Below are 27,119 nucleotides of genomic sequence, written 5' to 3'. Positions count from 1 at the left end.
AAATCCTTCACAGCAGTAACTGCTAGTTCAAGGTTATTCACAAATGGCCAATTTAAAACTTAGAAATATTTGCTCAAAATTAAATAGCTTTATGTAATGGGTTCACATAATGTAATAGGGTCTTAGAATCTTGGGATTAATTGGTTAGAGAGGGTTTTTTTGAAGGGTCAATAATATAAATTAAAAAGCAAAAGCACTCGGAGTGGGAAACCTCATAGTACACAGCATTTTATATATACGATGTAACAGACCAAATTCCCAGGATATAAACACTATCTGATATAAAAAGAATATATTTACAGCCAATTCACTTTCACATGAACACTGATAGCTGATGGAAGGCAAATGCTTTAAATACAACAAAACCAGCTTTTAAATCTGAAACAACTTAAAGATCTTTAGTGTTTTTTTTTTAATATATTTCATTGATTTTTTTACAGAGAGGAAGGGAGAGGGACAGAGAGCCAGAAACATCGATGAGAGAGAAACATCAATCAGCTGCCTCCTGCACACTCCCCACTGGGGATGTGCCCACAACCAAGGTACATGCCCTTGACTGGAATCGAACCTGGGATCTTTGAGTCCGCAGGCCGACGCTCTATCCGCTGAGCCAAACCGGCTAGGGCGATCTTTAGTGTTTTATCTGCTCAACCCACCAAGTAATAATGACAATACCATATTCAGAACTACAATCAAGGTACATAAACTATTCAAACTCAGTAATGAGACTAAAACTTACTCTCTAAATCTTTTGCTGTGGATTTTGGTTATTGTTGAAGACGCCATTGGACTGCCTATCCCAGAACTAGCTGGAGAGCCTTGTGACACAGGTGTCATACAGTACGGAGAGTTCTGACTTGCTGGAGAGAGTGAAGTATCACTGGGCATGCTCAGACCAGTATCTGCAGAGATGTGGGGTGAGAATAAAGAATTTAGAAACTTCAAATGCTAAAAATTCAGCTCTATATTAAAATCAATACAATCAATACAATTTAGAATGGCAGTTGTCTTTTGCATCACTTCCAAATTTTCCAGAAGCTAACAAGTTGGACACTGTTCATATCACAAATAAACATTTCTCATACATACAAAAATGAAGTCTTCTTACAATCTCTCAAAATATACTACCCACTCCCCCCTCCCCAAAAAAAAAATAAAAAAAAGATTCAAGCATGGCCCACAGGTCTCCTCAGAAGAGATGAGAGAAGACCAAATGACCTAAAACATGTAAAGGTATTAACTTCTATACCAGAAGATCACATTACTCATGTCCTTCATCTCTATTTTCCTTCCCATTTCTTGGAAATCATTTTTAAAACTGTATACAAATTCCCATCACTGCTGTCAATGATGATTCTACTTCACTCATTCTCTCCACACCACTCCTGATTCTCAGGCACCACCCTAGATTCTCTCTCATTTGGTCTTTGTGTCTGTGCTCAGGCAGCCACATTTTTATTTATTTTTTAAACTATTTTTTATTGATTTTTAGAGAGAAAGGGAGAGAGAGAAACATCCATATGAAATAGAAACATCTACCGGCTGCATCTTGCATGCCTCCTAACTGGGATTGAGCCCACAACCTGGGCATGTGCCATGACCAGGAATTGAACCGACAACCTTTTGGTGCACGGGATGACATTCAATCAACTGTCCAGAACAGGCAGACGCATTTTTATTTTTTATTTTTTTAATATATTTTATTGATTTTTTACAGAGAGGAAGGGAGAGAGATAGTTAGAAACATCGATCAGCTGCCTCCTGCACACTCCCCACTGGGGATGTGCCCGCAACCACGGTACATGCCCTTGACCGAAATCGAACCTGGGACCTTTCAGTCCGCAGGCCGACGCTCTATCCACTGAGCCAAACCGGTTTCGGCGGCAGCCGCATTTTTAGATGTCATCTAACTCAAATGCCTCCTTAGGTTACTGCTTCTTTCCTAAACACCTAAACTCGGGAAATGAGTTAGTATTTGTATATTCATCCATTAATTAGCAATTATACATATAGCTTCTTATCTCCATATACCATAAGCAAGACCAGTCCACTATATATCTTTATTACATTTCCTGACCTTCTCATCCTCACCCTAGTTACTAAAGTATACATGATAGGAATTTAATATGGGATAAATGTACCTAAATACAAAGGCAATGATACTTGAGAGTAAAGGGAAATCATAACCAAATATGTCCTAACTAAATAATCCTTACAAGTAAATTCATTTTTCTAAACACAATGGAACACTGCTACTTAATCTATAAATAAATTAGATTTAAATTTGGTGAAAAATATTGAGGAATAAATATATACCAGCAGAAAAAGGGAACTTGCCAGGTCTCTCATAAAATCTTTCTTCCACAGTAGTATAATTTTAGAAGGAATCTATAGATTTGCCAAGGTCCCAACTGGAATCATATGCACTGGCTACTGTATGGACCAACTAGACTGTGTATTATGACAGGCTGTGCATTCTCTACTCATTATGGCATATGCATTAATTCATGACAGCAAGAAAGAGAATTAAAAAAAACAATTCACTTAAAAATAGTCCTATGAAGAAAGAGAGCCAACAGTGTTCCAGATATAAAAGAAGACAAAATGAAAAGAACTATGACAGTTACAGAGGACACAATGGCGAGATCATAATTATGAAGGGTTTACAATAAACTCAGGATTTATGTCTCAAAAATGCCAAAGACCTGCCATATACTACTACTCCCCTCCTTTTAACTATCTCCCTATAGAAGCATCTTCAAAAGAAACCACTCTCAAAAATTTAGATAAAATATAAAGGAAAATAATATGGTAATTAGTGATGGCTTACCTATCAATTAAAATGCTCCAAACCAATCCATGAGAAGACAGGGGAAAGGGGTGATCTTACCTTCCTGGGAAACAATCTCCTGTGGCAAATCATCAATAAAATCTAAGTGCATTTCTATTGGTTCCTCAGATCCCAAAAGATTGTGGTCCACAGTTAAACGGCCCTTCTTTTCCTCTCTTTCTTTCAAAATAACCTAAAAGTCATTACCAGTCTTTCATTACTGATCACTCTTTAAGAATGTACTGAATATAAAATCTTCACTATTACAAAGGTACAGTAGTTTACTTAAACATGGACATGAGGATTTTTGGTTTAGTTGGCTACATAGAAACTGACTGACAAAAAGGAAAATGTAGTTTCAGGTACCGTAGCTGAAGGAGGGTCTGATCCAAAATAAAGGGAGGAAACTGTGCTCGGTACTATATATCTATACTACAACTATCTAACCACACCTACTTCAGTCTTTAAACCCTGGGTGGCAGCACCTAGCATTACCCTGAAAATGGATAAAATTAAAAGTTTGGAAACCAGGTCATAAAGTTACAACAGATTTACATTTTGCAGTTTTCAATTATTTGGATATGGATTATCTCCTCCTAGTATCAACACTGAGTTAAATAGAGCAGTGCTATTATTTAACACTTATAAAGAAGATGAGGCAAGGTTTGCCTAAAACTACATGATACCACTTAAGTAAGTATTAGAATCCAGAACTTCTAATTCCTCGGGTCCAATGTTTTAGGATGCTAAATGTTTAACTTTAAAAAAAAAAATCTTATAGAAAGAATTCACTCTTCAGGACCCTGTTCAATACAGACAGATAGCCATGATGCTATGCTGATGATATATTCCCAACCTCGAATTAACTAGTCATCACCTTTATGATGATGCCTATCAACATTTCATAATAATCTGTTGGCTAAAATGCCACACTACTGATTGCAAAACAAATGTAAATTCTTATTTATCCTCTAAAATAAACATCTCAGATTTTGGTTTACCTTTTTAAGTGCTGTGGGCCGTTTTAGTTTTACAATTTCCTTCTCTTTTCCTTTTTTTGCTTTAGAGGAAGTAATGTCCAAAGAATTAAAGGATGTCAAACAGGGCTGACTTTTGGTTAAAGGTTTTCTGTTAGTAGAATCTTTAGTGTGAAAAGAAGCTGCAGTGACCACTAAAAACAAACAAGAACATTAGTTTTACTACTACAGCCAACTCCACATAGTTTGAAATTTTCTAATGGTAAATCTACAAAAACAAGAACATCCTCTTCTTGTGGAAAAACAGACATCAAATTGTCAAAGCAGCACATATAGCATCGCTCAGATACAGCTTTTATCCATTTTTTCAACCTCTATAAGATAAAGACAAAGCAGGTGCAGACAACTAATTTAGCAAATCTAAAGTAGGGATATTTAAGTTATTAGTTCTACTCTACTTCAGCAACCCTCAAGCATGTCAATTTCTGCAACTGGTCTCCAAACAGAATCATTCTACCTCTGACATTTCAGAACTCTGCACCTCCCCTTATTCTCACTAAATCTGTGTCATATATGCGAGTCACTCTTACATGTAGTCTAGCCCTCATTTCAGTCCGTCAGTAAAGAATGATCTCCCTCCCCCAGCTGCATTCTCAGTACTATTCAGCAATTCTTTTCTGCCTGACTGATACCTTCATTCTCCGGTGGCTATCCCCAAATCCTTTACCAGTCTTAAACTTTAATCTCAATCCTCTCACTCTATCCGACACTTTCTTGAAACTGCTATTGTCAAGATCACATATAATCTTGCCACTACCAAATCTAATTCTCTTGAGTCTTTTATGTAATGATGTTTACTTTGAATTTATATTAGTTCACACAAACACTCCATCCATGCTTTTGTTCCGGCCCTCCGGTCCAGTTTAAGTACCCATTGTGGCCCTCGAGTCAAAAAGTTTGCCCACCCCTGGGTTAACCTCTATCTACCGGTGAAGACTCCTACTCCCCCTTCAAAGCCCAGTCCAAATGCTATTATATATGAAGTCATGTAATGTAATATCCTCCCCATACCTCCCTGTGGACATAAATTTCTTTTTTAAAAGTTCATAAAACTTTGCTGGTATCTTCCCTAAGAAGCTATTTTCTTTCTTTTTATTTTTTTATTAGTTAACTAAGAAGCTATTTTCATTAGTTATTTGTGTATGTCTTTCTCCTTGATTAGAATATAAACGTCTTTCCACTGGTGTATCTTTCCATAGCTGTATCCAGAGCACTGCTAAAAGCTCAGTTCCATTCCCTATAGTCCTTTACTCTTAGTGAGATGTTACTGACACTCTCCCCATCTCAACAACATGCAACTCTAAAGCTTAGTATGTATTCAATATTATTTTTACTAACTAGAGGTCTGGTATACGAAAATAGTGCACTTGGGGGGCAGTCCCTCAGCCTGGCCTGCGCCTTCTTGCAGTCTGGGAGCCCTCAGGGGATGTCCAGCTGACGGCTTAGGCCCGCTTCCAACCTAAGGGGAGCAGGCCTAAGCTGGCTAGCCACCGCCACTGCACTCGCCAGCTGTGAGTCCGGCTTCTGGCTGAGCGGTGCTCCCCCTGTGGGAGTGCACTGACCACCAGGGGGCAGCTCCTGCATTGAGCGTCTGCCCCCTGGTGGTCAGTGCACATCATAGCGACCAGTCATTCTGCCGTTCGGTCTATTTGCATATTAGCCTTTTATTACATAGGATAGTTAAGTTCCAAACTGGATGGGTTATTAACGATCAATTTAAATATTTAGCAAACAGAATTAAAGTTATACACTGGTACTTATTTTTTCATTTAAAAACATGAGATCCTTCACAAAGAAACAGAAAATCAATTCTGCCACTCAACATCAGTGCTTTTGATTGGTTCCTTTACCTTCCCTTTATCTTATTCCTCTTCTAAAACAAAGACTATGAAAAGAAATGAGGAACGTCTGGGAATAGGTCAATGGGGGAAAAGCGGAGGAGGGAGAGGGGGAGGAGGAGGAGAAATAATAATAATAATGAGGAAGCACAGAGCTGCTGAGTTCTAAATTTGACAAGGTTTGCTGAAATATAAGTTACCCTTTCAGTTGAAAGCCAGGTCATTCTCTCCCCCTCTCTCTCTCTCTCTCTCTCTCTCTCTCTCTCTCTCTCTCTCACACACACACACACACACACACACACACACACAATTTAATAAAAACTTCAGTTTCCCATTTGGTTTTAAATTGGATAATTTAACAGAGAGCCAAATTACTATTGATTCTTCTTTTAACCTTTAAAGAAGAAAAACATTGGGTTGGTTCAAAATGTACACCACCTGAAGGAATAAGCTATACTGATATCTGAGGAGAGAAAGTTCTAGGAAAACGAAACAGCAAGCACAAAGATGCTGAGCTAGGGGCATGCTGGGTGTGCCTGTGAAGCTGCCAGGGAGCTCACATGACTAGAACAGTGTACAGGAGAGAAGAGTGATAAGGGTAGAAAAATAACAGAATAACCTAAGACATGGCCTAAGCCTCTGGCTTTACTCCAAGTGAGATGATGAGCTACTGAGGGGTTCCCAGCAGTGGAGTGATGTAATCCAGCTTATATTTTAAAAGATCACTCCTTGTAAAACAGACTATGGTTCATGGGCAGGATAGGTAGGTTATTAGGTGGGAGGCTACTTAGTGTAGTATAATGATGGGGGCTACTAGGGAGCAGGAAAAAAGCTAGTGACTAGACTCCGGATTTTTTTTAGATTCATATAATTTAAATTAACACTATGCAAAATAAATTACCAAAGCCAAAGAGCACATTACTCAGACTAACAGTATCACCTGTGTACGATAGAGGTCTGGTATTAGTAATTTGCCGTGCTTTCATAGCTTGCTGTTGTTTCTCCAGAGCTGCTAACATGTCCCCCAAATCTAGCTGCACAGGTGTTTTACTCTTTTTTCCAGCTGCCTTTGATAAGGCTTCCTGCAAGGCAAACAAAAAAACATTTACTTTTTCAATTCAAAAGTGTGGCAATTTAAGATGATTCTATTTGTCATTACTTCTGTCCATCCTCGTAAACCTACCAAATAAACTATTACATTTGTTCATAAAAATGAATATATATATATGTATATATACCTGTAATTTTTTTTGCTCCATACTTATTTCTGAATATTCTTGAGCTGTGGCAAGGGCTGCTGCTAAAGCTTTCTTCTTCTGACTTTTTGCACGTTTAGGAACTGAAGTTGTAATGGGAATTGGAGTCTGAACTATATTGATTGGTGAGTTTTCAGGTAAGTCATCCAACTGTAATAACCAGAGAAAAACAACTGTCAGTGATTCCATAAATGTCTAATCATAAGGAAAAACAGTCAAGAGTGTGGAACATAGCCCTGGCTAGTGTGGCTCAGTTGGTTGAGCATCAAAGTTGCCAGTCAGGGCATATGCCTGCCTGGGTTGTGGGTTCGATCCCCAGTCGGGGTGTGTAAGGGAGGCAATTGATTGATGGTTCTCTCTCATGTGGATGTTTCTCTTGCTTTTTCTCTCTCTCCCTATCCTTTCCTCTCTCTATAAAATCAATAAAAACATTTAAAAAAAATAATGTGGGATGTTCTGCAGTATAACTGGACTAGACTCATCAAAGGATTCAATGTCATAAAGAACAGTGTGAGGTGGTGGAACCATTCTAGACTGGGAAATAATAGAGACAAAACAGCTTGATGCAACAGGTGATGCTTGTCTGCACCCCAGACTGAAAACAAAGTAACTCCAAAGTAAAGTTTTGCAACAATCAGGAAGTTTCAGTATGGAATGTATGTTGTATGATGTCATTTAATTTTCTTGTCCGCAATGAAACTAACTATGACTTAGGACAGTGTCTTTGTTCTAGCTAGCTATGTTGACCTGTAATATTTCTTTTCAACATAGCCATAGTTCAAAAGATGTTCAAATATTTTGCTTATATTTTAAAAATGTTTTTATTGATTTTTTTTTTTTTTTAGAGAGAGAGGAAGGGAAAAGGGGAGAGAGAAGGAGAGAGAGAAACATTGATGTGAGAAAGAGAGATCGATCGGTGGCTGCCTCCCTCTGTATGCACTCTGACTGGGGACTGAACCCAAAACTTGGGCATATGCCCTGACCAGGAATTCAACTGGCGACCTTTTGGTGCACAGGACAATGCTTAAATAACTGAGCCACACCAACCAGGGCTTTGCTTATATATTTTTTTAAAAGAGTCACTTACTACTTTTGAAGAAAGTTTCTGTTGAATATTTTCATCTTTAGCATTTCCATTCTCATTTAGTTCTCGAAATCCATCTTCATCCTGAAATAGTTTCATATTTCAAATAAAATCAGTTCAAAGAGATAAACTTTTAAGAAAAACATTTTATAATGCTTAAGAGTAATTAAAAACTGGGAAGTTAACTTTTTTAGTACTAATATTAAACTATTTAAAGTCAGTTTTAAAAAGGAAATCTTGCCCTGGCCAGTGACTCGGTTGGTTGAAGCATCATCCCATACACCAGCGGTTCTCAACCTGTGGGTCGTGACCCCTTTGGCGGTCAAATGACCCTTTCACAGGGGTCACCTAAGACCATCCTGCATATCAGATATTTACATTACAATTCATAACAGTAGCAACATTACAGTTATGAAGTAGCAACGAAAATAATTTTATGGTTGGGTCACAACATGAGGAACTGTATTTAAAGGGCCAGAAGGTTGAGAACCACTGCCATACACCAAAAGCTTGGGGATTTGATTCCCCATCAGGGCAGGTATGGGAGACAATCGATCAATGTTTCTCTCCCTTCCTTCCTCTCTAAAAATCAATAAAAACAAACAAACATATCCGTATGTGAGGATTTAAAAGAAAAGGAAATCTCATTTCTCTTAAACATACCTAATTTAATTATTCAAGGATGGGGGCATATTCACACATGTCCATTCTTTGTATTTCTACTATTCAGTTTTTATTAATAATTCTATCCTGATATAGGGTAACAGAAAATAAATTTTAAAAGAAATTTATCACATTTCAGATAATTTGGAAAAAATTTAATCACAAGGCTTAATATGAAGTTCATTAATATATTGCCTGTCTGCATTAACACATACTTAGCACAGTTAAAAGTTAAAAACTAAAAAAAAATTTTAATTTCCCATTCAAAGTAATTTCTTAACCAGTATCCTGCTTTACATGGAAAATTATATCTAGCCCAGCTGGTGTGCCTCAGTGGTTGAGTGTCAACCTATAAATCAGGAAATCACAGTTCAATTCCTGGTCAGGGCTCCTCCTGGTCAGGAAGCAGCTCGTCAATGATTCTCTCTCATCATTGATGTTTCTATCTCTCCCCCTCTCCCTTCCTCTCTGAAATCAATAAAAATATACTTTTTAAAAGAAAATTGTATCATATCTTTAGCTAAATGTAAGCTTGGAAACAATCATATGGTTAAATGCAAATAATAAAACTGCCACAATACTGTTCTTGAAAGAATAATTGAGATGTACTCTCGTCTTTTAGGTCAATTACTAAGCTTATCTAATATAATATTCATCTCTAGCCTCTGGGCTCAAGCACTTTTTCTAGCTTAATCTCCATCTATTAACCTATTTTACAGAAACTATGACTCAACAAAAATGAGTTACTCAAATGTGTTACCTGATATGTTCACCATCAGCACAACCAAATCTTACCAATTCTTTTAAATCTATACCAAATGTTATTCCTACCCTGCCCCAAGTCCGAAGAGACTTGTCTCTCCTTTCAACTCCAACTACACTCAAACAAGTATGTAGAAGTGTACATGTCTACGTTCCTCTCAGGGGTGGGGAACATCTGGCCCGTGGGGCTGTATAAGGCCTGAGAAATCATTTTGTCTGGCCCTGCCACAGCATTAGGGGTGACTTAATTAAATGTTTGACCAAATATAGCAGGCTAATTTTTAGACTGATAATTTTATATGGCCTCACAATGATGTTATAAATATCCAAATGGCCCTTGGCAGAAAAAAGGTTCCTCACCCCTGCTCTACTACAAAGCAATCTCCGTAAGTATAGCAGTATGTTTATTCACCTCAATGTATCATTCAGAATACCTTACTTTTACACATATGAATAGGCCTCCAACTAGATGAATCAATAATAGAAATACTGCAATTGGAATATAAACTTTCTGCCTGTTAGAGAAAGTAAAATAACCTTTCTTCTTCCTTCTTCAAGACTCTCCTGACTAGCAGCACAAATTAGACTGAACTATTCAAATCTGAAAAACTTGACAAATAGACTGAACAATAACAAAAACTGCAGAGAAAGTTTTATACTAGGTGAAATCCATATAAAATTATGCTCTACCTCTACATGTTACTTCAAAATGATGAATACTCTTCAACAGTTTATAAAAAATTAGTTAATATTAGACTAACTATACAGGGTGGGACATATTATTTGTATCATATGGCAAATAATACGATAATTAATAAAAATAATACAAGAATTAACTGTTTTGGTACTTACAACTGTAAACCTACTTTTGCACCACCCCGTATATAATCAAGACAAAAATGAGTCAATACTAAGTAATTTTAGTCTAATAGAAGTAGAGTCACATGTTAATACATAAAAGTATTACCATAATAGAAGAAAATTATTTTCTTAATGGGAACATCTGCCATAATAGTTTACAAAAAAAGTGTAAAAAAATACCTCAAAATATAAAGACTCAGAATTTGGGTCACTTCTATGAGACTGATTGGGGTTTAACTGCTTATTATCTTGTCTCTTCTGCAAATTCTGTCTTCTTTCTGAGGAAGTACTATGTCCTCGGCATTTGAATCCAACCTAAGTGAACCCCAAAGGGGGAAAAAAAACCCGTCTTATTATTTTTAAGTAAATTTTTTTTTACGTATAATATACTTACAGCAAAGTATACAAATGTGTACAACTCAATAAACTTTCATGAAAGTGCATAATTTGTTATAAAAGGTTAAAACTTTTGAGAAATAAGGTCATTATAAGAAAAATAGGAAAATGCGTTATGTTAATTTTTGTCCCTATAAATGAACGCTTACATCAGTTTTATTAACAATAGCCCAGAACTGGAAACAATCTAGGTGTCCTTCATTCGACAAATAGTGAATCGTTGCCCTGGCCAGTTTGGCTCGGTGGATGGAGCGTAGGCCTGCGGACTCAAGGGTCCCAGGTTCGATTCTGGTCAGGGGCATGTACCTTGGTTGCGGGCTCATCCCTAGTGGGGAGTGTGCAGGAGGCAGCTGGTCGATGTTTCTCTCTCATCAATATTTCTAACTCTCTATCCCTCTCCCTTCCTCTCTGTAAAAAATCAATAAAATATATTAAAAAAAGGGAAAAAAAAGAAAATAGTGAATCACACTGTGGTATATCCATACTTTGAAACAGCAGTCAGCCACTAAAAGGAGTGAGCTATTGATATACCCAATAATCTGGATAAATCTCTAGGGAATCATGTAAGTGAAAGCAAGCCGATCCAAAAGGACTATATGAGTTCACTTATACAAAATTCTTAAAATGAAAAAATTATAGCAAGGGGAAACATACTAGTGGTTCTAGGGGTTAAGGAGAGGCTGGTGGGGTTGGGGACAGGAAAGAAACATGGTTATAAAAGGGCAAATGAGGGATTATTGTCATGATGGATCTGTTCTGCATCTTGACTGTATCAATGTCAATATCTGGGTTGTGATATTGTACTACAATTTTGCAAGATGTCAATATTGGGAGAAACTGAATATTACCTTTTTATTAAACTATTCTAAGCCTTCCAATATCTTTTTTAAAAAAGAATTCCTAAGAAATATTAAAACTTAAAAATCTTGTTTCCAAGAAAATAAATTTAAGAGAATAAAATTTTCATTCAGTCACAAATTATTATTATCCTATTAAGGAATTTATAGCCCTAAACAGTTTGACTCAGTGGATAGTGTGTCAGCCTGCGAACTGAAGGGTTCCAGGTTCGATTCTGGTCAAGGGCACATGCCCGAGTTGCAGGCTCTATCCCCAGTGTAGGGCATGCAGGAGGCAGCCGATCAATGATCCTCTCTCATCATTGATGTTTCTATCTATCTCTCCCTCTCTGAAATCAATAAAAATATATTTTTTAAAAAAGAAATTTACAAAATGTTCAATTGTCACAGGGGCAAGAAAAAAAATTTTTCAAAATGCATTTTTAAAAATTATATATTTTATTGATTTTTTATAGAGAGGAAGGGAGAGGGATAGAGAGTTGGAAACATCTATGAGAGAGAAACATCGATCAGTTGCCTCCTGCACACTCCCCACTGGGGATGTGCCGGCAACCAAGGTACCTGCTCCTGACTGGAATCAAACCTGGAACCCTTGAATCCGCAGGCTGACGCTCTATCCACTGAGCCAAATCAGTTAGGGCAAAAATGCATTTTTAAAGTATTTTTTATTCATGCTACATTTTCACTGAGTTTTTTAAAAAATATTTTTTATTTTTTATTTTAAAGAGATAGAAACACTATTGAGAGGAAAAATATCTGTCAATCAGCTGCGTCCTACATGCTCCCCACTGGGGATAAAGCCTGCAACCTAGGCATGTGCCCTGGAACCGGTGAACTATTGACTCATGGGTCAATGCTCAACCACTGAGCAACATCAGCCAGGCTTAAAAAGCATTTTTAAAAAGCATTAAGCATTTGAGGAATCTTTTTTTTTTAAATATATTTTATTGATTTTTTACAGAGAGGAAGGGAGAGAGACAGAGAGTTAGAAACATCGATGAGAGAGAAACATCGACCAGCTGCCTCCCGCACATCTCCCACTGGGGATGTGCCCGCAACCCAGGTACATGCCCTTGACCGGAATCGAACCTGGGACCCTTCGGTCCGCAGGCCGACGCTCTATCCACTGAGCCAAACCGGTTTTGGCAAGCATTTGAGGAATCTTAAGACATATTTCAAATTCCCTCTCTTAAGGACCCAATGCAACTAATATGAAATGCCTCTCTTAACCAGGATACTTACAAGACATGAAAGTATGATCTTCATTATCAATTACCCCAAAATTCTAATGATTTAAAGCAGCGGTCGCCAACCGGTGGTCCATGAAGCACTGGTGGTCCATGAGGTTAGAAAGGTTGGCGACTACTGATTTAAGGAAACCTTTGGAGCAGCCAGCAGTCGCCAACCAATGGTCCATGAACCACTGGCGATCCGTGGGGTCCGAAAGGTTGGCCACTGCTGATTTAAAGAACTTGAAGGAGATCTGGATGAAAAGTGCTGGTATCCTATATAATAAAAGGTTAATATGCAAACAGACTGAATATCAGTGGTCACTATGACGTGTAGCTCCTGCATTGTGAGTCTGCCCCCTGGTGGTCACTGTGTTCCCATAGGCCAGTGATGGCGAACCTATGACACGCGAACTCATTTTTTTGGTTGATTTTTCTTTGTTAAATGGCATTTAAATATATAAAATAAATATCAAAAATATAAATCTTTGTTTTACTATGGTTGCAAATATCAAAATATTTCTATATGTGACACGGCACCAGAGTTAAGTTAGGGTTTTTCAAAATGCTGACACGCCGAGCTCAAAAGGTTCACCATCACTGCCATAGGCAGTGGTTCTCAATCTTCCTAATGCCGCGACCCTTTAATACAGTTCCTCATGTTGTGGTGACCCCCAATTTCACTGTTACAAATTAAACATAATTAAAGCATAGTGATTAATCACAAAAACAATATGTAATTATATATGTGTTTTCCGATGGTCTTAGGCGACCCCTGTGAAAGGGTCGTTTGACCCCCCCAAAGGGGTCTCGACCCACAGGTTGAGAACCGCTGCCATAGGGGGAGTGCCGCTCAGCCAGAAGCCGGGCTCAGGGTTGGCAAGTGCAGTGGCGGTGGCGGGAGCCTCTCCCACCTCCGCAGCACTAATGATGTCCAACTGCGGAACGGGCCTAAGCCATCAGTTGGACATCCCCCCAGAGCTCCTGGACTGTGAGAGGGTGCAGGCCAGGCTGATAGACCCGCCCCCCCCCCCCCCCCGCTAACCCCGAGTACATGAATTTCATGTCCCGGCCCTCTAATATAGACTATAAAATATGCACACAAAGACTTGGAACCACTGGCAACTCCCATGCTTAAACAACTGGTCGAAAAAGACTTGCTATTAAGAAATAGAATTTTTACATTCTTTTGGGAAGTAGGCTATATGCAGAACTATAGGCCAGGAAAATAGTCACATAGCAAATTTAATTCTTCCTTAGAATATGCATGATGATTACTGGGCTACTTTCTATAACCTGTAAGTACCTGTTAAGAAAGTAGAAAATTTCCCAGATACCCAAGAATTTCTTGGTTTTAAATATTAACCTCATTTTAAAACAGGCTCATGAACATGGAGAGAGGAATACATATGTGATGAAGCAAATATTAGTAAAATGTTAGATAACATATAGCTGGTATCTATATGAATGTTATCTGTAAAATTATTCAAACTTTGCCATTTAGAAATTTTCATAAAAAATATTTAAAAAATTGATTCATGAAAAGAGTCTCGTACAGGGTGGTAAAACAAATGCAATTTATAATGTCTAGGTACTAAAAAAAATTTAATTCACATAAATCAACACTGAAATTAGTACTAATAATTAAGCCCCAAGTTAGGGATAAAGAAAACGAGAATAATTCTTGAGTACAACTCTTCATTTTTTTGGTACAGACTCTCTCTCTCTCTCTCTCTCTCTCTCAAAAACAAATGCAACTTGATTTTTATACTTGGAGACATAAAGCTCCAGGATTAAATTAAAACCACCAAACTAATGGTCCCAACAAAGTTTATGAGACTCAAACAATTACCTCCTGGAGTAAATAACCTCATTTCTTTTCCAGTTCTTCTAAGAAGAAGAGTTTTATTGATATGGAAGTAGGCATACAGAACAGAACAAAACAAAGATCACAGCCTCAAATATATACTGAGATTCTTAAATGACTAACACAAAAATAATATAAAAAGACTTAAGTTTTCATACTCCACATATGTAACCAAAGAGAAAAAAAATACTAGAAACTGACGTAATGAGGAATATGTACAAATATATTTTCAGAAAACTATACAATGATTCTGAAGAACACCAAAAATGACTCAAAAATAGGAAGACATACTGCTTTTTGCATAGAAAAATGCTATGACATAAAGGTAATCCATTCTCTATAAGTTGATAGATTAATGACCAATGGAACAAAATAACAGAAGGTCCAGAAATAGATTTCAATATACAAAGGAATTAATTTAATAGGTGATAAAGGTGGTTAGCTCAAATCAGTAAAGGGATGTACTTTTCTTTTCAAGTATTTATCGCCCTGGCCAGTGTGGCTCAGTTGGTTAGGCATCATCCCATGCAGCAAAAGGATGCCAGTTCGATTACCAGTCAGGGCACATGCCCCAGTTAGAAGCTCAATCCTGGGGAGGGGAGTAAAGGGGCGTGAAGGAGGCAGCCTATTGATGTTTTGCTCTCACATAAATGTTTCTCTCTCTCTCTTTCTCTCCCTCTCCCTCCCTCCCTCCCTCCCTCTTCCTCTCTCTCTTGCTCTCCAAAAATCAATAAAAACAATAAAGCAAAAATATTTAAAAAAATATTTTAATTGATTTTGAGAGAGAGGAAGGGAGAAGGAGAGAAACATGTATGTGAGAGCAAAACATCAATCAGCTACCTCCTGCACCGTCCCAGCTCCAACAGGGATCGAGTCTGCAAACCAGGCATGTGGCCGGACTGGAAATCTAACTGGCAACCTTTCAGTGTGCAGTACCACGCCCAACCAACTGAGCCACACTGGTCAGGGAAAGGGATGCATTTTTCAATAAATGGTACTGGGAGATTTGGGTAGCCATTTGAAAAATACAAAGTAGTATATATATCTCACACCATCCAACAAGACAAACTTCAAATGGAATAAACATTTAAATGTAAAGAAAAACACACAAGAGCATAAACACACTGGAGGAAAATAGGCAAATTCCTTTAAAACCCTGGAGTAGGGACAAGGCTTTTTAAACTATGATTTTAAAAACCCAGAAGCCATTTAAAAAACTACAACAAAGTCAAGGATATAATAAATATCCTTATAAAAATAAACTTCTTAATACTATTTAAAACACAAAATTTATGCATGACAATAATAATGAGCAAAGTCAAAAATTAAAACCTAGCAAAATATCTGCAACTGGTATTACAGACTAAAGGCTCCTAGAAATGTAAATATTTGATAAGAATTTGATCAAAATGATTTTAAAATGTACAAAAAAGAAATCAAGATACAAAACAGACAAAGAATATGACCAAATTTACGGAAGAATACAAATGCCCCTTAAACATATGAAAAGATGCTGAACTACTTTAATACACATTTTAACGTAAGTGGCACAAATCCAAAACCCTGAAAGCATGTAAATCCTTAGGCTATATAGAGATATGCACTCTCCACATTATTGTTGAAATTATAAAGTGGTACAATATGGTGATATTTACCAAATAACAGAGATGATTTTACCTTTTCACCCAGCAGTCCCTTATCTAGGAATTTATTCTACTACTATACACGCATACTTCTAAATGACACTGTAGCATGTCTAAACAGCAACAGTTTTCAAACAACTCAAATGTCCATCGACAGAACTACAGAAATCAATAAAGATATATCAATACAATACTAGGAATTGTTAAAAGATAAAAGTGTAGAAGCCCTAAATATAATATGGAAACGTTTCCATTATATATTGCTCCACATATATTGCTAAGTGATGAAAGCAGAACACAGAACAGATTGAGTAAAACATAAGATACATCCTTGTATTTACTTGTAATTACAAGAAGAAACTCAGGGAAAATATACAAGATCCTAATCAAAGTGGAACAGACATAGGGGACCGATCAAGTGAAGTGGAGAAGCTAAGGGGAGACAAGAGTGAAAGTGAGACTTCATTGTACACCCTTTTTCATCTTTTGATATAGGGGACAGATATAGGGAAGAGCAGAAGATGGGGAGACTGGTAAAAATGAGATTTTGTATAACCTTTTTCATCTCTTTTATTTTTCAACCTATTCACAAAATAAAACCAGTTTTGAAAAATTAAGTTTATAGATTCTGTCCATCATTTAAAATTAAAGCTTTAACAGAGTATAGAAAGAACCTGCCTTTTCAAATGTTAAAACACTAGTAAAAATATGAAAAATCATTCAGCCAGTGTGGCTCAGTGGTTGAGCATAGATCCATGAACCAAGAGGTTCCCAGTTTGATTCCTGGTCAGGGCATATGCCTGGGTTGCAGGCACCATCCCCAGTAGAGGGCGTGGGGGAGACAGCCAATCGATGTTTCTCTCATCAATGTTTCTATTGCTCTATCCCTCTCCCTTCCTCTCTCTCTAAAAAAATCAATAAAAACATCTATCTATAATAATAAAAGGGTAATATGCTAATCGGGGCCAGAGGGAAGCTGCCCGGGTCCCAGGTGCCTGCCAGCGGCGGGAGGAGGGAAGCCCAGGTCCTGGATGCCAGAGGGAAGCTGGGGCGGGAAGCTGGGGCTGGCAGCCGGGGAAAGAAAGGCCTACTCTTGCATGAATTTTTGTGCATTGGGCCTCTGGTCTATCCTATATAATAAAAGGGTAATATGCAAATTGACCAAACAGTGGAACGACCAGTCGCTATGACACGCACTGACCACCAGGGGGCAGACACTCAATGTAGGAGCTGCCCCCTGCTGGTCAGTGCACTCCCACAGGGGAGGCGCTGCTCAGCCAAAAGCTGGGCAGTTGAGCTTAGCTGTGGTGGCAGGAGCCTCTCCCGCCTCTGAGACAGCGCTAAGGAGCAGTGAGCAGGCGGGCGGTAAGGAGTCAGGGCTCCTGGACTGCGAGAGGGATGTTTGACTGCTGGCTTAGGTCCTAAGCTGGCAGGTGAACATTCCCTGAAGGGTCCCAGACTGCAAGAGGGGGCAGGCTGGGCTGAGGGACACCCCAGAGTGCACAAATTTTTGTGCACTGGGCCTCTAGTCCTATATAATAAAGAACTAATATGCTAATTAGACCAAACAGCAGAACGACCTTCCGGACGACCATCCGGACTACCTTCTGGACAAAGCCAGGGCTGCGAGGGCTGGCCGAGGCAGCTGGGGCTGCGAGGGCTGAGCCCCTTGCACGAATTTCGTGCATCAGGCCTCTAGTATATATATAAAAGACTAACATGCAAAGTGTTCCTGTGGGAGTTCGACAGGGAAACCAGGAGTTTGATTGCTTGCTATGATGTGTGCTGACCACCAGGGGGTGGCGCAGAATGAAGAAAGGCACCAGCCGGCAGCCCGGGGAGGCCCCAGCTGGCATCTGGGAGGCCCCAACCAGTCCTGATGGCTGGCCAGGCCTAGGGACCCTACCCATGCATGAATTTCGTGCACCAGGCCTCTAGTATTTAAAGAAAGAATAAAAATCTAAAAAAAAAAATATTAAAAATCATCGCATGATACAATAGTTAAAATAGCATGCCATGATACAGGTGCAGATTTCTGATAAATGAAACAAAAAGCCCAGAGATAGCACTTAAGACATAAGAAATTATTCAGACACAGAAGCATAGAACAGACAGAGGGAAGGCAGAGGAGAATGTGTGGATGGGTGGAAAGAGATTAACCAAAGAACTTGTATGCGTATATGCATAACCCATGGACACAAACAATAGTGTGGTGAAGGTCTGGGGTAGGGGGCTGGGTGCGGGCTAGAAGGGGACAATGGAGAAAAAAGTGGACATCTGTAATACTTTCACTAATGAAGATAAAAAAAGAAATTTAAAAAAAGAAAAAAAAACATAAGAAATTAGCAAATGATTAAAAGGACAGTGCAAATCAGAGAATAGGATGGATTACAATGTTAGGATAATTGGTTAAATACTTTGAAAATCTACATCAATACATGGTACCATTCACCAAACTTAACCTCGGATTTTTAAAAGTCTGGAAACATTAGTCTATTGAAAAGTAGCAGAAAATACAAGTGAATATTTGATTTCTGAAAGACATTTTAAGCCTAAAAATAATCAGAGATTGCAAAAGGGGAAAATATTTTGACTTAAAAGGAAAAAAAAAAAAGAATTTGCATGTCAAAAATCAAACAAGTAACATGCTTAAGAAAAGTATGACAAAGCATCAGAAGTAGAAAAGAAAACATTTTGTTCAATATCTATCTATAGTTCTTTTGGAATGAAGAGATACAAAATAAAACTTAACAAACCATATGTATTTTCATAATTTTCTTTTTTGTTGTTCTTTTTCCATTTCTCACCAGTTTTGAGGTAGAGAGGAAATATTTTTCCATGTCAGTATTACTAGAGGCCCGGTGGACAAAAATTTGTGCACTCGGGGGGGTCCCTCAGCCCAGCCTATGCCCTCTTGCAATGTGGGACTCCTCGGAGGATGTCCACCCCAGTGGGGACCCTCACCCCATGGAGGTTTGGCCAGCCTGGGTGAGGAGCTGATGGCTGTTTTCAGGATGGCCACACCCCCTTTAGGGTGGGGGGTCCCCACTGGGGCACCTGGCCAGTCTGGGTGAGGGACTGAGGGCCGTTTCCAGGCTGGCCAAGCACCCTGGTGACGTAAGCTCCCAGCCTCTCTTTTTCTTTTCTTTTTTTATTCTGGGATTTATTTACTTTCTATAATTGAAACTTTGTTGCCTTTAGCGGAGGCCTGCAGAAAACTTGGTTTCCTCCATCGCCAGGGGCAACCCACTCCTGCTCGCTCCAGCTCCGTGGCCACGGCTGGTTGAAAGCAAGTATCTGGGGTTTGTTTACCTTCTATAATTGAAACTTTGTTGCTTTCAGTGGAGCTCAGAGCCGGGCCGCAGCAGGTGGGGAACCTTGGCTTCCTCCATCACTGGAGCAAGCAAGCCTCCTGCTCGCTCCAGCTCCGTGGCTGCCAGCCGCCATCTTTTTTTTTTTTTTTAATATATTTTATTGATTTTTTACAGAGAGGAAGGGAGAGAGATAGAGAGTTAGAAACATCGATGAGAGAGAAACATCGATCAGCTGCTTCCTGCACATCTCCCACTGGGGATGTGCCCGCAACCCAGGTACATGAACTTGACCGGAATCGAACCTGGGACCTTTCAGTCCGCAGGCCGACGCTCTATCCACTGAGCCAAACCGGTTTCGGCTGCCAGCCGCCATCTTGGTTGGGTTAATTTGCATATAGTTGCTCTGATTGGCTGGTGGGCGTGGCTTAAGGCATAGCAAAAGTATGGTCAATTTACATGTTTTTTTTTAAAAAAAATATATTTTATTGATTTTTTACAGAGAGGAAGGGAGAGAGATAGAGAGTTAGAAACATCGATGAGAGAGAAACATCGATCAGCTGCCTCCTGCACATCTCCTACTGGGGATGTGCCCGCAACCCAGGTACATGCCCTTGACCGGAATCGAACCTGGGACCTTTCAGTCCGCAGGCCGACGCTCTATCCACTGAGCCAAACCGGTTTCAGCTACATGTTTGTTTTTTATTAGTATAGGATTTCCTCTCCAGTGGGCTACTGATACCAAACTGTCTGAGTAAGTACTGAGGCTGCAAGATTGGCAGGTCTAGCAGATATACTTTAAATATAAAGTTTCAGTACTTGACTAAACATTGTATAGATTTTGTTTATCTAATCTATTTAAATAATTCTTGTTTTAGCTTTGCCGGGACCAATTCCAGCATGTCATAATTTCAAGAGTTTCATCAAAAGGTTGATGAGACTTGGGGACACAACAGGGTTGAGTCACACATGTAGTCACCTGTTGGGAATGGCTGAAGGCATTTCCCCAAACCTGAATAGGATACATTAAATTGATTGTGGCTGCCAGACAGCTAAAAGGCATCTCAATCTACATGTTATCACCTCCTACTGGCCAAATACCTGAACAGCCGTAGGCTAATTCCCCCATTCTGACAATGGACTCTGTACCAAACCCTGACCCTTTGAAGTGTATATCTCTGCCTCGCCTCAGGACAAGTTGTGTTAATAAAAAGCATGGGGTCCTGGGGTCGGAGAGAACCTAAGGCCTTAGACTTAAGACCTTAGAACTTAGCTCCTTTAGCTAAGCTCCTCTGACCCCCAGTGCCTTTCAAAATTATATTTTGTCTCCGGACTCTTTATTAGTCTCTGAATTCCTATGTCATCTATGCATTCCTTCTCCAGATTACTGAACCCTTCTTGATGCTGGGACAAGAACCCCGGCAAGCTTTTGTTTTTAATCAAATAAAGCTAGACTGCTTCACAAGCCTGCAACAAACAATAACAACTCATTTTTGCAACAACCATAGGGAAGAGGGAATTATTCTGCTTGTTTTCCTAACACCCTAATTAAAGTTAGGAACATATGAAGTACTTCATTTTAGGGAGACAAAACCAGGCAAGTATTTGGTCCACTTGATCTGGTAGTAACTTACTCTTATTTCAGTTCATCCACAGATCTATTCATATAACCTTAATTCCTTGACTAGATTTAAGGAAAACAAAAAGTCTATCTAAAAATTAAAAAGGAAAAATACTGACCAATATACAGTCCCTTATTTCATAGACAACCAATGCAGGAAGACAGTATTGGAAGTTTGTGGCAGTATATAACTTGCTCCACCCTACTGCAGCTAGATCCCGCTTCCCAAGATCAGGAAGCTGCCCAACATGGCTGCATTAGGAAGAGGCATTCATCACTATGGCACCGCACAAGCAGAGTGTGGCATAAGGTGTCTATAGTCAAGCAAAGTCACATGGACAAGGCTGCAGTTCTGCCCGAAGTTCAAAGGATCAATATTTAAGGCATTGAAATTCTTTAAAATATTTACATGGCTAAGTCAGCAGGTGAAGCAGGATTGAATAGTATTCTATTTTAAAAGTATGAAATATCAAAAAATATTTCTTAAACACAGAAAAGTAGAGAATGGTACAATATATGCTCATGCACACACACCACCTACTTTCAACATTTTGCCATTTTGTTTCATTACTTGAATCATTTTACTGGCTAAACCATTTTAAGCTTAGAGATACATTTTACTTTTAAGTAATTTAATATACATCTTTAAAAATTAAGGACATTGACCTTCAAAATCACTATACCATTTAAAATAATTCATCTGACACTAATCAAATTTGACCGACCTAATTCAAATTACCTGTGAATTTCTTTGTTCAGTCTGCCTTCCACCTCTAGAAAATGTCTGATTTTTTTCCATCCAAGGTTTTTTCTGAGTTGCCTGGCAAGTTACACTGGACCAATTTACACTACCTGTAACAAATAATATTTAAAATATGATTTATTTACAGCAGATGTCAAAAGCTAAATTGCTCCTTAACTTTATGTACTGAAATTCGGTCACTGTAAATGTAATAGTGGAAAATTTTCCATAAATTTTAAGTGGTATTCCAGTTCCCAGTAATATAAGTGTCACCTGCAGAATACCTCTGACTGGCATATTCTCAATTTTATCAGCAAGACTGTACTTTTTATTTAATGTGAATCACTTTGAAAGATTTCTAATTTTTGCAACATCAGCAAGGTTAATGCTTAAAAGCAAAACTTTGACATAGACAAAGAAGAAATTATAGCAAAAACACTGTAGAAAAATAAGTACCTGTACATATAGATGATTCCACATGCTAAAAATAGAAACAAAAAGGAGACAATTATTTTCTGCTCAAAATCAATACCACATTCCTTACAAAATGATTCCGAATCTAGTCTAGTGTGAAGGATGCTTATTACAATCTCAGAAAAAATACTCATCCATAAAAGAATATTTTTCATATTAATAACAAAATATACAAGATGTTTATAACCACCTTATTACTATAGGATTGTTAATGAAAGTAGGTACTTAAGCTTTAGCAGAGGACATAAGAATAATACTGACATAGATGACTGGTAAAGAAATCAAAGCAATGTCACATACATTCATGGTGCTAGAATCAGGATTTCGTAAAGCCCCTGCAGTGGGCTGGTTGTTGCTGTGTTTGGGACTGCAGTAGCCACTATCACTGTCAATGTCAGCTTCACTAGCTCCCTGCTCACTAGAAGATTCGGCAGTAGGGTGGGATGCTCTTCTCCTCCTGCCTTTGGACTTCCAGAGCATCGGGGCAGAGCTCTCTGAGAGAGACTTGTTAGCGATATCTGACGGGAAATCTACAAGGCAAGAAAAGTGTAACAACTTGTTGTGAGGACCAAGTTGATAAATTGTTAAATTATCACTAAGGTTGTAAGAAAATAAAGACATCTAATTTCATAAATGGTAAAAACTTTTTTGAAAGATTATAAAAACGTAAGATATTCCTGACAAGTTGGTTTATAACATGTTTATTATGAAGAGAATAAAACCATCCCCCCATTACCCATTTAACAAAGAGAACATCACCCAATCCTTTGAGGTCGACTGCATGCCCCCTCCACCACTGCATCCTCTTCCTCCCTCAGAGGCTGCCCTTTATTCTAAATTCTGTGTTTATTACTTCCTCCCTTTTAAAAATACTTTCCACAAATTTCTGTATTCCTAAAACATAAATCATGTAATTTTGCAATTCTTTTTTTTAAAATAAAATCATACTGCCCATGTTTCTCGAACTTGCTACCCACCCCACCATACCCTCAACATTGGTTTTGAGATTCTGATGGATGTGACTGTAATTCATTAATGTCACTGTGTAAGACTACACTGTAATGTACTTATCCTCTGTACCACTGATGGGACACGGGTTGTTTGGGGGCTTGCTATTATTAATACTGCTATCAACTGTGGGGAGCTGATATAGGGTTAAGCCTCGGACTGACCTGTGGGCAAAGTCACAAACAATTCCCAGTTTAGAGGGCACAGTCCTCTTAGCATAATTAGGCTTGACCTTATGAGGCTCTCTAGATCTTATCTGGGAAGCTAATGGGCTGAGGGAAGTGCAGGAAGTGTAACTATGGTCAAAACAAGTGAAACTCACAAGAACTGTGTAACTATAGAAACCACTACCTTGTTTACCTCTCGCTATAAAATAAAGGCTCAGCTTGCCTTGGGATATCTCCTTTTTCTCTGTGGCCTCAGCCAGGCACAGGGAAGATCCACGGAGACTAAGGAAAGCTGGAGAGTTCTGAACGCTGTCTCTGTGTAAAACTTTCTTCGCCAACTCCGTCCACACCTTTGGGAACCCCTGGACTGCTGGGGCTAGCCCCCGGCAATCAACATTATTAGACTGACAAATGAATGCACGTGTACATATGAAAGTTTCTCGCCCGATTCAGTGGTTGAGCGGTGACCTACAAACTAGGTCATGGTTTGATTCCCAGTAAGAGCACATGCTGGGGTTGCAGGCTTGATCCCCGATGTGGAGTGTGCAGACCAGTACTCCTTTATTTTATAACTAGAGATCTGGTGCACAAATTCGTGCACTGGTGGGGTCCTTTGCCTGGCAAACGATCCGGGCCATCTCGCCCAGTCCCGATAGGGGAGGGACCGTGGGAGGTTGGCTAGCAGGGGGAGGGACCACAAAAGGTTGGCTGGCTGGGGGAAGGGACCGTGGGAGGTTGGCCAGCTGGGGGTAGGAACCGCGAGAGGTTGGCTGGCCACAAGAGTTTGGCTGTGGGAGCACACTGACCACCAGGGGGAAGCTCCTGCATTGAGAGTCTGCCCCCTGGTGGTCAGTGCATGTCATAGTGACCAGTCGCTTAGGCTTTTATATATATACTAGAGGCCCGGTGCACAAAAATTTGTGCACTCGGGGTGGGGGGTCCCTCAGCCCGGCCTGTGCCCTCTCGCAGTCTGGGACCCCGAGGGGGATGACCACCTGCTGGCTTAGGCCCGCTCCCTGGGGGATGTGGCCTAAGCTGGCAGTCAGATATCCCTTTGGCAGCCCCGGAGCCCTCGGGGAATGTCCACTTGCCAGCAAGGAGCAGGCCTAAGCAGCAGTTGGACATCCTTAGCGCTGCTGAGGAGGCAGGAGAGGCTCCCACCACCACTGCTGTACTGGCAGCTGTCAGCCTGGCTTGTGGCTGAGCAGAGCTCCCCCTGTGGAAGTGCACTGACCACCAGGGGACAGCTCCTGCACCGAGCGTCTGCCCCCTGGTGGTCAGTGTGTGTCATAGTGACCAGTCATTCCCAGTCGTTCTGCTGTTAGAGTCAGTTTGCATATTACCCTTTTATTATATAGGAGTGCCTGGCCAGCCTGGGTGAGGGCCTGATGGCTGTTTGCAGGATGGCCACAGCTCGTTCAGTGTGGGGGTACCCACTGGGGAGCCTGGCCATCCTGGGTGAGGAGCTGAGGGCCGTTTGCAGGCTGGCCACAGCCCTTTCAGGGTGGGGGGGGGTCCTGCTGGGGTTCCTGGCCTGTCTGGGTGAGGAGCTGAGGGCCGTTTTCAGGCTGGCTAAGCCCCCTAGTGGGGACCCTCACCCCATGATGGTGTGTCCAGCCTGGGTGAGGGGCTGATGGCTGTTTGCAGGCTGGCCACGGCCCCCAGCCACCCAAGCTCCCAGTGGAGACTGGCTGGAAGCAGGTATCTGGCATTTATTTGTCTTCTATAATTGAAACTTGTTGCCATGAGTGGAGGCCATAGCCGGAGCGGGAAGCTTGGCTTCCTCCATCTCCCGGGCAACCAAGCCTCCTGCTTGCTCCAGCTCCGTGGCTGCCGGCCGCCATCTTGGTTGGGTTAATTTGCATATAGTCGCTCTGATTGGCTGGTGGGGTTGGCTTGGGGCATAGCCAAGGTATGGTCAATTAGCATCTTTGTCTTTTATTAGTGTAGACTAGAAGCCCGGTGCATAAAAATTTATGCACTGGAGGGGGGTTCCTAAGCCCAGCCTACCCCCTCTCACAGTCTGAGAGCCCTCAGGGGCGGGAGGTCACCCAGTGATCAGGGAAAGGCAACCCCCCCCATGACACCTCTGCTGCTGCCACTGCCGGCAGCGCAAGCCTCAGCCTACCCAGGTTACCTGAGTCTTGAGTGGCCCTGGGCGGCTGGGCATCTGGGCAGCCACCATCTGAGGCTTGCCTGTGCCTCAGGCCGGCCCTGGGCAGCTGGGGGGCTGAGGGGACTTGGGGACTCCAAAGGGAGGCGCGTGGGGTGGGCCCCGCCTTGCCGTGCACCTGCCATCCCAGCGGGGCTGAGGGGACTGGGCACCACCATTTTGTGGCTGTGGGCGCTGCCATCTTTGAGGGTGGGGCATTCAATTAGCATATTCCCTCCTTATTGGCTGTGGGCGCCACCATCTTTGAGGGCAGGGCAGTCAATTAGCATATCCCCTCCTTATTGGCTGTGGGCGCTGCCATCTTTGCAACAGCATGAGGGTCAATTAGCATATTCCCTCTTTATTAGATAGGATAGATTAGTTTGAAAGTTCCCCAAAAATTTCTTTTGAAATTTTGATTGGAACTGCACTGAATCTACAGGCTAACTTAGGGACAAATAACATTTGCAATATCAAATCATACTGAATGAACCTAATATTTAGATTTTTTTAATACAATGTCCTATAATAATGTTATAGTTTCCTGCATAAATGTCTGATACATGTTATATAAGGTTCATTCCAAGAAATAATATTTTTATTGCTATTATAAACTAGAGGACCGGTGCACAAAAATTTGTGCACTCGGGGGGGGGGGAGGGGTCCCTCAGCCTGGCCTGTGCCCTCTCGCAGTCTGGGACCCCTCAGGAGATAACGACCTGCTGGCTTAGGCCTGCTCCTGGGTGGCAGAGGGCAGGCCCAATCCCTAGGTGCAGCCCCTGGTCAGGCTCAGAGCAGGGCTGATTGGGGAGTTGGGGCGCCGCCCCCTGTCATGCACAGAGCAGGGCGGATTGGGAGGTTGCGATGCCACCCTCAGTCACGCTCAGGGTGGGGCCGATTGGGGGCTTGGGGCACCGCCCCCTGTCACACTCAAGGCAGGGTCGATGGGGAGGTTGCGGCGTCACCCCGCCATGCACAGAGCAGGGCCAATCAAGGGATTGGGGTGCTGCCCCCTGTCACGCACAGAGCAAGGACCATCAGGGGGGTTGGGGCTCCGTACCCTGTCACGCACAGAGCAGGGCCCATCAGGGGGTTGGGGAGCTCCCCCCGTCACGCACAGAGTAGGGCCGATAGGGGAGTTAGGGCACCGCCCCATCACACACAGAGCAGGGCAGATCAGCGGGTTGGGGCGCCGCCCTCTATCACCCACAGAGCAGGGCCGATCAGGGGGTTGGGGCGCCGCCACTGTCACACTCAGGACAGGGCCGATGGTGAGGTTATGGCTCTACCCCATCACACACAGAGCAGGGCCGTGGGGGGG

At 40.9% G+C, this 27,119-nt stretch overlaps 1 protein-coding gene across 3 annotated transcripts in view; it reads right to left on the bottom strand.

Annotated features, from left to right (window-relative positions):
• SECISBP2L (SECIS binding protein 2 like) overlaps nt 1-27,119 on the bottom strand; it is a 64,765-nt gene that overhangs the window by 19,272 nt on the left and 18,374 nt on the right. Inside the window, exons 5-14 of one of the 3 annotated variants that reach the window (XM_006085988.3) lie at nt 22,772-23,001; nt 22,454-22,478; nt 21,995-22,107; nt 10,512-10,646; nt 8,049-8,129; nt 6,944-7,111; nt 6,646-6,787; nt 3,832-4,001; nt 2,891-3,023; nt 740-902 (exon numbers count right to left, since the gene is read on the bottom strand). In XM_006085988.3, coding sequence (XP_006086050.1) covers nt 740-902; nt 2,891-3,023; nt 3,832-4,001; nt 6,646-6,787; nt 6,944-7,111; nt 8,049-8,129; nt 10,512-10,646; nt 21,995-22,107; nt 22,454-22,478; nt 22,772-23,001 — 1,360 coding nt within the window. The remainder of the gene's footprint in view (nt 1-739; nt 903-2,890; nt 3,024-3,831; nt 4,002-6,645; nt 6,788-6,943; nt 7,112-8,048; nt 8,130-10,511; nt 10,647-21,994; nt 22,108-22,453; nt 22,479-22,771; nt 23,002-27,119) is intronic. The other 2 variants (XM_006085990.3, XM_006085992.3) reach the window with 2 other exon arrangements.

The sequence above is a fragment of the Myotis lucifugus genome, unplaced genomic scaffold (assembly GCF_000147115.1).
Source record: "Myotis lucifugus unplaced genomic scaffold, Myoluc2.0 scaffold_23, whole genome shotgun sequence".
Classification (NCBI taxonomy): Eukaryota; Metazoa; Chordata; class Mammalia; order Chiroptera; family Vespertilionidae; genus Myotis; species Myotis lucifugus.
This window is presented reverse-complemented; position numbering and strand designations above follow the sequence as displayed.